Consider the following 11,869-nt stretch of genomic DNA (forward strand, 5'->3'; position numbering starts at 1 on the left):
AGATGTCTATCTTTCTCTTCCTCTATCTTCCCCTTCTCTCTCCATTTCTCTCTGTCCTATCCAACAACAACATCAATAACTACAACAAACAACAAGGGCAACAAAAGGGAATAAATACATAAATATATATTTTTTAAATGTACCCTCCCCATCTTTTGTTTTCTTTTCTCACTCCTAGATCTCTGTCCTTTATAAACCATTTCTGTTTTATCACTAAAAAGATAGCCAAACCATTTATTCATATCCAGACCATGGATAGTGCTTGCAGTTTAAAATAAGTTCATGTAGAAAGAAATGTTGAGAACTAACTTGTGTTTCAGGGACCTAAGGAGGGCCCCTTAACTGGACTTTGACATTCTGCTATGCTTTCTCTCCTTGGCCAGGCTTTATATGCTTGCCTCTGTAAGCATTGTGAGCATGTTATAAGAAATGTGTGGATATCAGGGGAGGGGAGAGGAAGGGATGTGGAGTTCTGGTGGTGGGAATTGTATGGAGTTTTACCCCTCTTATCCTATGTCTTTTGTCAATGTTTCCTTTTTATAAATAAAAGAAAGAAAGAAAGAAAGAAAGAAAGAAAGAAAGAAAGAAAGAAAGAAAGAAAGGAAGGAAGAAAGAAAAAAGAAATGTGTGGGATGCAGGGAAGGGTGGGAGAGACTTCACCTGGTAAAGTGTGCACCTTGCCATGTTCAAGGCCCTGGGTTTAAGCTGGCACCACATAGGAACACCATGATTAGCACCAAGAGGAATTCTATGGATAGTGGAATAATGCTATGGTGTCTGTCCCTCTCTCCTGTTTGTCTTTAAAGAATTATCCTGGGGAGATAATTTAGAAGTGTGTTATATATCCATGCATAATGCCCTGAGTTCATTCCCCAGCTGCGTATAAAAATATATAATAAAATAGGGGGTCGAGCGGTAGTGCACTGGGTTGAGCACACATAGTCCAAGTGCAAGGACCTGCACAAGGATCCCACTTCAAGCCCCCAGTTCCCCACCTGTGGGTGGGTCACTTCACAAGTAGTGAAGCAGATCTGCAGGTGTCTATCTTTCTCTCTATATATCCTCCCCCCCCCCAATTTCTTTCTGTCCTATCCAGTAAAGTGGAAAAAAAATGGCGACAGAAGCAGTGGATTTCTAGTGCCGTCACCGAGCCCCAGTGATAACCCTGGAGGCAAATAAATAAATGAATGCTATTAATAATATTATAATAATAATAAAGAGTGGGGTAGCATACAGGGACGTGGGTTCAAGCTTCCAGTCCCCACTGCAGGGAAGGAGGATTCATGAGCAGTGAAGCAGTACTACTGATGTCTCCCCCCGCCATATACTTCCCCCTTCCCTCTCAAATTCCCTCTATCTCTATCCAAAATAAATTTTTAAATGTTGAAATTAAGCTATTAAAAAGTATGGAGCTCATTTTGGATGGAGCTTGAAGAAATCATGTTAAGTAAAAATAAGTCAAAAACAGAAGGATGAATATGGGATGATCTCATTCTCAGGCAGAAGTTGAAAAACAAGTTTGGAAGAGAAAACAAAAGTAGAACTAGAACTGGAGTTGGTGTATTGCACCAAAGTAAGAGACTCTGGGGTGGGTGGGAGGGTGGGGGAGAGTACAGGTCCAAAAAAGACGACAGAGAATCTATTGGGGTTATATTGTTATGTGGAAAACTGAGGAATGTTATGCATGTACAAACTATTGTATTTACTCTTGAATGTAAAACATTAATCCCCAATAAAGAAATTTAAAAGAATAAAACAGTGGTCCAGGAGGTGGCGTAGTGGTAAAGCTTTGGACTCTTAAGCATGAGGTCCTGAGTTTGATCCCTGGCAGCACATCTGGTTCTTTCTCTCTCCTCATATCTTTCTCATAAATAAATAAAATCTTAAAAATAAATAAATAATAAAATAAAAAGTATGGAGCTCAGTAATTATGAGTCCTGAACATCAAAAGCTTTATCTTATATCTCTTCCTCTCAGATAAGTGTGCATCAACAGTAATTATGTCTAATACAAATATTCGTATGTGTACATAGTCATATATGTTTGTGCATATTGGTAGGTAGATGTAGTATAGTAATAATGAAAGGAAGTGGTTTTCCTTTTCATAAAGCAACTTCTTAGGTAACAATCTCAGAATTAGATCCCAGCACGTCTTGATGACTTTCTAGACTTAACCCTGTCTGCATGATCTATTTACTTTCCCCATACTTGGTTCTTTGTCTCCATAGATAAACATCATTCAGGGAATCGTGGCAGAAATCAACACCAAGACTGGAGAATCTGAATGCCGCTATTATAAAGAGAGACTCCTTTATTTGGAAGAAGGCCAGAAAGACTCCCTGATTGACAGCTCGAGGGTGTTGTGTTGTCATGGTGAACTGAAGAACAACCGGGGTGTGGTAAGTGGTTACTTTCCTCTAAGAATCTCACCCTAGGCTTCCCCAATACTTGATATCCGAACCTCCAGTCTTCCCTATCCAGGGTTATAGTCTTTGGACAAAGATTGATTTTCATAAGACCCCAGCTATACTTTTTACATTTTATATGTAAATGATAACATCTAATGTTTATAGTTTGAATATAATAAATGTATATTATATAAACCTATATATACATATATATTTTTTCTTAATTTCATGCCCAGGGGCTGGGAAGACAGCTTAATGGCTATATATATAAAAGACTTTCATGCCTGAGGCTCTGAAGTCCCAGGTTCAATCCCAGGCATTACAACTGAATTGAGCAGTGCTCTGATCTCTCTCATTAAACAAAACAATAAAAATTTTTAAATAAATAAATAATGACTTAGGGGCTGAGAGGTACTCACATAGTAGAGTACAAGCCTCAGCACTACATAGGAGTACCACCCACACCAAGGCAAGCTCCAGTGCTATGGTGTGTCTCCTTCTCTCTCTCTTTCTCTCCCCCTTTCTTTCTACCTGAATGGAAAAGTCATCCTAGGAATGAGCACATGAAACCCCAGCTCTGCAATTATTATTATTATTATTATTATTATTGTTATTATAACTTGCCTTCCATGGGCTTTTTATCTAATTCTAGCTTCAGTGTGGAAATAGCAGGGGATGCAAAGTGCTGTTAGGAGGTCCTTTCTCCACCTTGATTGGACTTCATTTTCCAGATCTATAGACCCCTCAAAATAAAAGCCCAAACTATACTGGACAGTTCTTCATAATGCTGTGACACTACAAGGGACACCTACTCTCTTGACTCAGGTGGCATTTATGAGCAGTCTTGGAAATGTTACTTGAAATAATGGTGTCACAGCACCCAATATCAGGACTACGACAGATCCCCCAGCTGGTGGGGAGACACAGTTAATGGGACCTGTCCCAGGTCACTGCATCAAGACATGTTTCTGTTTGTCTGGGGTGCTGATAGTTGCAGGGAAAACTGTTCTGCTGTTTTGTGATATTTGGACAGTCTCTTGTTTGGGTTACTGGAACATCCTTTCTCAAAAATCCTGTTGTAAGTAGTTGGAGAGACCTGGCACCCCTTGGAATGAAGACTCACTCTCTTTTTGTCCCTCAATTAAGGACTGATGACTCTCTAGTTGGGTGTATCTAGGGCATTAGAGATAAACTCAGTGAGAATTCATAAATAAGAAAAATGTTTTTAGGCTGAAAAGATAACTCACTGAGTAGGACGTATACCTTGCCAGATGCCAGATGTCCAGGTTTAAATCCCAGAACCATATGGGAGATGCCATGCACCTGAGGAAGCTCACCTACCTCTTTCTATGTTAGTGTCAAAGCATCATGGAAGCAGTAAAGTCACACATGTGCCCCCTCTCTGAAATAAAATGAAAGTTGGCCTGGAAGTAATAGAGTTGTGTATGTGTGAGGCCCAGAACCAGCCAAACAAGAAAACAAGAGAAGGCCATCCAGCATTATCAGATAATCTTAAATTTGAGAGAAAAGAAATCTATGGGTCTCTTAACCCCAGTCCACATGTTCCAACCCTCATCCAAAACTGCAGAAACTAGATCTCAACCAAATATTGGCCATTTGAAGGCACAAATGATGTTTTGTGTCTTTTAAAATTTGTTTTAGTTAGCGTATTTTTTACTGGGCTTGCTGGTGGCTAGAGGAGTAAGATTTCACATTTATCAAAAGCATCAACTCTACATTTGACAAGAGTGAAAATCAGGATAAACATAGAGCTAGCAAGTGAAGAAGGGCTTTGAGTAGGGGATGATGGAATATATTAAGACTTTTCTTTTGAGGGTAGTCAAGGCAAGAAGTTACTTATTGTTTCACATAATGAAAATAGAGATTTTTATATGGCTTTTACTTTAGTCTTCTAATCAAGATAGGCAATGTGAACCCACTATCTGAGCCTCTGTGCATGTGCGTGTGGCTTATGGTAGTTCTGGGGATTAAACTTGGGACCTCAGAACCTCAGGCTTGAAAGTCTTTTTGCCACTCAAGGACCCAGGTTTGAGCCCCTGCTCCCCACTTACAGGAAGAAACCTGATAATTAGTGAAGCAGGACTGCAGGTGTGTCTCTTTCTCTCTCCTCTACCCCCTCCCCCCCTCAGTCTCTTTCCTATCTAAATAAATAAATAAAATTTAAAAACTAAAAAAGAAAACAACAAAAAAGAATTATATTTGTAGTCCAGTAGTGCTCATATATCACCATACCTAAGAACCTGGGTTCAGATTCCCAGTCCTCATCTGCAAAAGGAAAAACTTCACAAGCACTGAAGCAGTGCTATAGGTAGGTCTCTCTCCCTCTCCCTCTCCCTCTCCCTCTCCCTCTCCCTCTCCCTCTCCCTCTCCCTCTCCCTCTCCCTCTCCCTCTCCCTCTCCCTTTCTCTCTCTCTCCTCTTCTTCTTCCTTCCCCCCTCCATCTTTATTTCTCTCTTGATTGCCAGACCCCTCTCTCCTTCTTCCTCCCTTCCTCCCCTCTCCATCTTTATTTCTCTCTTGATTGCCAGACTTTCCACACAGAAATAACCGTTGTGTGGTATTTAGTGTACTTAGTGTACTTTATTTTTATGTACAAACTGGTACAGAGACTGTACAGTGTTTTGTTTTATTTTGTTACTAGAGCACTACTCAGCTTTGACTTACAGTGGTAGTGGTGCTGGGAATTAAACCTGGGACCTTTGGTGCCTCAGTCTTTTTGCATAACTATTATGCTGTCTCTCCAGCCTTTTGTTGCTCTCTGTCAAGTTATGAAAAGAAAAAGAAAAAATAGGCCACTGTGAGCAGTTGGTTTATTGTGCAGGCCCCAAGAAATAGCCCTGGTTGCATAAAAAATTTTTTAAAAAAGAAAGAATTTTATTGGGTAGTATAAACCAAAACCAGTGGTACTTTTTATTTCTTTCTTTCATTACTCTGTTCTACTCCTCCCTCCCATTTTTTTTTAAATTTCTTTATTGGGGGGTTAATGATTTACAGTCAACAATAAAATACAATAGTCTGTACATGCATAACATTTCCACATAACAATACAACCCCCATTAAGTCCTCCTCCTCTGCCATCATGTTCCAGGACCTGAACCCTCCCCCCACTACCCCCGCCCAAGAGTCTTTTACTTTGGTACAATAGACCAGTCTCAATTTTTTCTTGTCTTTTTCTTTTTCCTTTTCCTCTGCCCCCACCCCCAACCAGGATTATCTCTGGGATTCAGTGCCTGTATGACATTGCCACTCCCAGAGGCCATTTATTTTCCGTTCTTATAAGAAGGTGTTAGAGGGGAAACAGGAGGGGAAATATCATAGCATTTCTCCATTGCTCTACCTCACAAGCTTCCCTTCTGCAGACACTCCCATATGGTAGCTGGGAGCTTGAAACCAGGTCCTCAAGCATGGTAACATGGTGTTCTACCAAGTGAGCCATCTCCCAGTCCCTCTCAATATTTTCTTGTGAGAGTTGGAGGCGGTGTGTGTCTATACAAACTGTGACTTGCAATGTGACTAGTGTCCTGGGAGTCCTGGCTACAGAGTCTGTCTGCAGAAAGATCTTTTCTTGAAGGACACCAGAAATGTGTTCTATAGGAATAGCAGTAGATATATCTGGAACTTGTCTTCTCCTGGGGGTGGATCTGAGTTCATAACCCAGAAAAAGCCTGGTAGCCAGAGCCTCTTACCCACAGAGATCTGATCATTAGCTCCTTGCTTGACTGTTGCTTTGGGAAACCCTGTGGCTTCTTTTCTCTTCCAGAAGCTGCATGTCTTCCTGTTCCAGGAAGTGCTTGTGATCACTCGAGCTATTTCCCACAATGAGCAGCTCTGCTACCAGCTATACCGGCAGCCAATCCCAGTGAAGGACCTGCTCCTGGAAGACCTGCAGGATGGAGAAGTGAGGCTGGGTGGCTCCCTACGTGGAGCTTTCAGCAACAATGAGAGAAGTATGGGTGCAGGCCCATTCAGGCCTGTTACATATCTCTGAAGTGGTTGGGGTAACTGGTCAGTGAAAAGAAAAAGCCATAGCCTTGTAATCAGACATTATTTCTGTGTTTCATCACTTGCCTTGTTCAATATCTATCAGTTTAACTTTCCCATCTTCATAGTAGGGATGTATGCATACATACTGTATGACTGTTATAAAGATTGGCCTACAGAAAGCTCTCTTGGATAGCCACTGTTTTGCCATGTGCACGACCCAGGTTTGAGCTCAACCCCTACTGCACTGAAGGAAACTTCAGTACTATATTATCTCTCTCTCTCTCTCTCTCTCTTTCTCTCCCTCCATCCCTCCCCCATAGCAAGAAAAAGAGGAGGGGGAAAGAGAATCGGAGTATCACTCTGGCACATAGGGTATTGTTGTTGTGGTCCGGTGTTGGGCCCATGAAGCCAGCCCAGATAAAACAACAGGGTATCGGGTTGAATTCAGGACCTCGTGCTTCCAAGTTCAGCACCCTACTCACTACTCCGTCCTCCAGACCCACCCATGTCCTTTATTTGGATAAAGGCATAATTAATACAAAATAAACCCTGTGTGACTACCAGCTGCATTGTAGTGGTTTGTGCAGTTTAATTGGCAAATGTATCTTTGTAGACATGAGAAAGACTGGACTGTGAGTTCATCCATTATTACCCAAATGAACACCTTTAACCTAATAGGTACTTGATAAAAATTAACCAAGAAACACTAATGTATCAGTGTCTTCCAGGTATCTTCTGTGTATCATGCACTATTCTAGCTGCCAGTATATACTGGTAAAGCAAATAGTTAAATTCCATACCCTTAAGGAGCATACCTTGTGATGGAAGAGATAGAAGATAAACAAATAGATAGTCTAGGGACTATGAAAGAACACAAAAAAAACCTGATAGTGGATAGATAAGAATAGCTGGACTGAGGAGACAGAATAAAAGTTATGCAGAAACCTTTTATACCTGAGGCTTCAAGCTCCCAGGTTCAGTCCCCAGCACCCATAAGCCAGAGCTGAGCAGTGCTATAGTGTTTCTGTCTTTCTCTCTGTATCTCTCCCATTAAAATAAAATAAAATATTTTTAAAAGCATAGCAGTAGGTGATCTGGTTAAGATAAAATGATCAGGAAAGTCTACTTTGAGAAGATAACATTTGGGCCATTTAGGTTAACAGGGTGACACTATATTGTCAGAATAACTAACTGTATTACTTCTTACCTACTCAATTATTCCTTCACCTGAGTGGCTGCAGCAGTAGCAGCAGCAGCAATCACAATAAATATGTATAGGATATTGGCTGCACACCAGGTCTTAAATAGCACTTACATTTCTCTCCCACAATTACCACATAAGGGAGATTGTCTTTCTTCTGTTGTACAAATGAGGAAGCTGAAGCATCAAGGAGGTAAGACACTTGCCTAGGAGAAAAGTGGAACTTGAATTAAGATGAAGTGGTTGTTCCCCACCTTTTGATGGCAGGGGGACTAGAAGCAGATGCCTTTGTGAACTGCCATTACATGTGGCAGCCATGGCCCCTTTAGTGCCAAGGATTATTATTACCGAGCTGAATGAAGTATCTTATGTATTGTGCACTGCTATTTTTTAAATGCGTGTCACTTCTGCTTAGGTGCTTTCATTGCCATCTCGTTTTTGAAACAGGGCTGATTTAAATGTGTAGGTACTATTATGTGTATGTATTATGTGTATGTATTATGTATCATGATGTGTCTTACCATTACAAAGAGCTTCTTAGACTTGCAGAAGCTCAAGCCTGAGGCAGTTGTTGAAAGTACTACCTTAGACCTACTGAATTTGCACCGCTGAGGGCCCATGGACCTATACATTTTTAAATATTTGTTTATAAGTTAGAGAGAGAGAGAACCAGAGCAACTCCGACATGTGCAATGTCATGAATAGAACTTGGGACCTAATGCTTAAGAATCCAACTTTTTATCTACTGAGCCACCTGTCGGCCCTGTATTTTTAACGAACTCCCTAGGGGATTTTGGTTGATATCAAGTCTGGTAACTAGTACTCTAAGGGTTCTCTGAAACACAAAACTTGGTTGTTCTGAGCTAATATTCATTTACTAGCTTCAGAATGTCACAGAGAGCTAAACCTGTGTCAGCTGCAACTGATTGACCATAGTTCCAAGGTAACCTGAGCATTTTCTTAGATAATTAGCATATATTTTACAAACAGTGAGTGATATCTCTACAGGTATACCACTACTTGTGTTATCTTTGACCTGGGGAAAGATCTGTCGACCTTTTTCCTTTTTTAATGTGCTTTTTATTTTCTAGTTAAAAACTTCTTCAGAGTAAGTTTCAAAAATGGATCCCAAAGTCAAACCCACTCACTACAAGCCAATGACACCTTCAACAAACAGCAGTGGCTCAACTGTATTCGTCAAGCCAAAGAAATGGTCTTAAGTGCAGTTGGCCAGGCTGGGGTGCTTGACTCCGAGGGACCGTTCCTACATCCCACGACTGGGAGCAGGGAGCCACAAGGAGAAACAAAACTTGAGCAGATGGACCAGTCGGACAGTGAATCAGACTGTAGCATGGACACGAGTGAGGTCAGCCTTGACTGTGAGCGCATGGAACAGACGGACTCTTGTGGTAATAGCAGGCACATTGAAAGCAATGTCTGACAGAAGTGCATATGCTTCCTGGAAGCAGCCCTGTGTCTTACCTGTACAGTATTTGCATTCCACACATGGAACGGTTTGGAGAAGCACTTTTAAAAAAAAAAAAAAAAAAACTTCTGTGATCGTGTTGCCCCAGTCTCTTGTGTCTGTATCTTTGTCCCTAGTACTGTAACTGCCCATCTGTGCGTGTAAGCTGGAATCCATTGCAACTACCACTCTGTATTGTATTTCACAAGTGTTTGGAAGTATGGAGAGGTACTTGAACAAGTTACAGTCACTTGTCCTGCTGGGTTTGTTTTTAAAAAGTGGGAAAGAGAGCAGAGGTAGATCCTCTAAACTACTGTTTCATGTAGATTGTCAAAAAAGTCCTTCCATGTTTCTCTAGTGCAATTTGCTCAGTGACGTGGCAACTGAAAGCACAGAATTAAGAGGGACTTTCAAATAGGACCAAGGGAAGTCCTTTGTACATTGATGGCATTTCAAATTTGTACATTTGAAAGAGGGTTAGGATAGATCAATACCATTGGCATGAGCTTGGTTCAATGTCAGCCAGCCATAAAATCTGAAAACACACTCTGGGGATTCTGGACACTTTATTTGGCCAGAAAGAAGCAATCTCTTGACTTTGCAATTTTATCTAGTACAAATTTGATGCAATCTATCAAAATAGAATCTGGGGTTGGACAGATAGCATAATGGTGATTCAAAATGATTTTCATGCCAGAGGCACCAATGGTCCCAATTTCAGTTTTTCCAACACCATGATAAACCAGAGTTGAGCAGACCTCTGGTTCAAAATAAAAGAAGAAGAGGGTAGGGGGCGGGGGATAGATAGCATAGTGGTTATGCAAAGAGACTGTCATGCCTGGGGCTCTGAAGTCCCAAGTTCAGTCCCCCGCACCACCATAAGCCAGAGCTGAGCAGTGCTCTGGTGTTTCTTTCTGTGTCTTTCTTTCTCTGCATCTCTCTAAAAAAATTAAATAAATAAATAAATAAATAAAATAAATAAATAAAAGAAGAAGAAATTAAGAAAGAGAAAGGAAGAAAGAAAGAGAAAAGAAAGAAGAGAGAAAAAAGAGCCTAGCCTTAAAAAGGCCTGACACAAAAGCAACTGTCAGCTCAGAATCTTGAACCCAGAATCTTGAACAAGAGGACTCTTGTCATTGTTTCTGGCTTGTGTTAGCCATTTTTAGCTTAAATCATCAAACTAAAACTCCAAGGACCTGGGAAAATCTGGTAGGATTCTAAGAAGCCCCTGCCCCTCTTCATTATTTTTTATCTACTTAAACCTAATTATTCAGTTTAGAGCATGAATGAAGATATGAGGGAAGAATATTGTGATGGAATTAATAACTTCTTTTACCAAGAAGGAAAAAAGAGAGAGAGAGAGAAGACTTTCAAAGAAATGCATCATGACCTTGCGTAGGAAACATTAAAACAAAAAGTGAAGTCCAACGTGCTTCCTCAACAGGCCAGAGACTTGGATTTTCCTGCTCTGGTGCTAGATCTTCAGTTTTCTCTCTAGCTCTGTGTTGACCAGAATCAATTTACATTTTCCAGAGGCCAATTTTATTGACTCTATGGTTAATTAGGATGTTAGCCAAACTAGTAACCTCTTTGTCCAGCCTGAATTTACAGTGCAGGGTAGGTCACAGACCTTAAAAAAGAAGAAAGAAAAAAAAAAAAAGTTGATTCATGGAAAAACTCCCTGAGAGTGTAAATATTAAGGATGTGCAAAATTATAACCACACCAGCACTAGGAGTAATGGTTCTAAATTATTGCCAAATAAGGGTTTTCCCCCCTTACTCTTCTGTGTTTTTCAAGTTTACAGAAATGAAAACAGTAGATACTATGTCATTTTGCTACATACACCTCTAATGTGCACTCAGAGAATCTGTTTGACAAGATTTATCAACATAAAAGCAAGGTATATTACTTGTTTTCTGAAAACAAAAAAATTATTGTGGTCATAAAGCATTTTCCCATATTTATAGATATTAAACATGGTGAAGTTTTTTTCTATTACAAGTTTATTTAAAACTGCTTTGTCTCTTAAGTTGTTAGTGATGTAGCAAATAAAAGAACCTGCTATGGATAGAAACCGAGGAAAGCCAAGGACAGTTGTGTGAAGACAAAGGAAATCATTCTATCATTCTTTGCAGGAGCCATCCATCACTTTGGCCAATGTGTTGAGAAGAGTGATCTGTCAAGTATTGTTCTCTGGAGAGAAAGTAAATGAATATTTTGATGAAATGAATGTTTTTGTATACTGGCCTTAAACTTTTCTGGAAGCATTTCAAATAAATTACATTAAAATGTCATCTTTTGTATAGTACTTGCCCTAAAATGTTATTTTACAACTATCTTCTTAAAATACTTCTTCTGGGGGGGCTGGGCAGTAGCACTAGTGCACCAGGTTAAGTGCACACAGTGTGAAGCACACGGACCAGTGCAAGCATCCCCATTCAAGCCCCCCAGTTCCCCCTCTCTGTTTTCCTCTCTTCTCTCTCAATTTCTCTCTGTTCTATCCAATAACAATAGCAGCAACAACAACAATGGAAAAAAGATGGCTGCCTCCCAGGATGTTGACTCTACCATAAAGCAATGACCATAGGGATAGCCCCAGTCTCTGAAGGGAGGCTGGGAGTATCCTGCCTTGCCACTTGAAAAAGACTGGTCCCGAAATGAGTGCAACCTGCCGTGTTCCTCAGATGTGACCATGAGCTATAAACTCAGACCAGTTGGGACTTAGAGGTTACACAGGCTCTGTTGCTAAATATATATATGCCCTAGAACAGGAGGATGGAGGTAAATAG

The 11,869-nt window shown here is 40.5% G+C and overlaps 1 protein-coding gene across 11 annotated transcripts in view; it reads left to right on the forward strand.

Annotated features, from left to right (window-relative positions):
• Nucleotides 1–11,374, forward strand: part of ARHGEF3 (Rho guanine nucleotide exchange factor 3) — a 337,446-nt gene extending 326,072 nt beyond the window's left edge. For all 11 annotated transcript variants that reach the window (XM_060203100.1, XM_060203099.1, XM_060203097.1 and 8 more), the window contains 3 exons: nucleotides 2,229–2,399; nucleotides 6,190–6,376; nucleotides 8,706–11,374. In XM_060203100.1, the coding sequence (XP_060059083.1) occupies nucleotides 2,229–2,399; nucleotides 6,190–6,376; nucleotides 8,706–9,055 (708 nt within the window). In that variant the 3' untranslated portion in view covers nucleotides 9,056–11,374. The remainder of the gene's footprint in view (nucleotides 1–2,228; nucleotides 2,400–6,189; nucleotides 6,377–8,705) is intronic.
• Nucleotides 11,375–11,869: the final 495 nt, after the last annotated feature.

Source organism: Erinaceus europaeus, chromosome 12, assembly GCF_950295315.1.
Source record: "Erinaceus europaeus chromosome 12, mEriEur2.1, whole genome shotgun sequence".
NCBI lineage: Eukaryota > Metazoa > Chordata > Mammalia > Eulipotyphla > Erinaceidae > Erinaceus > Erinaceus europaeus.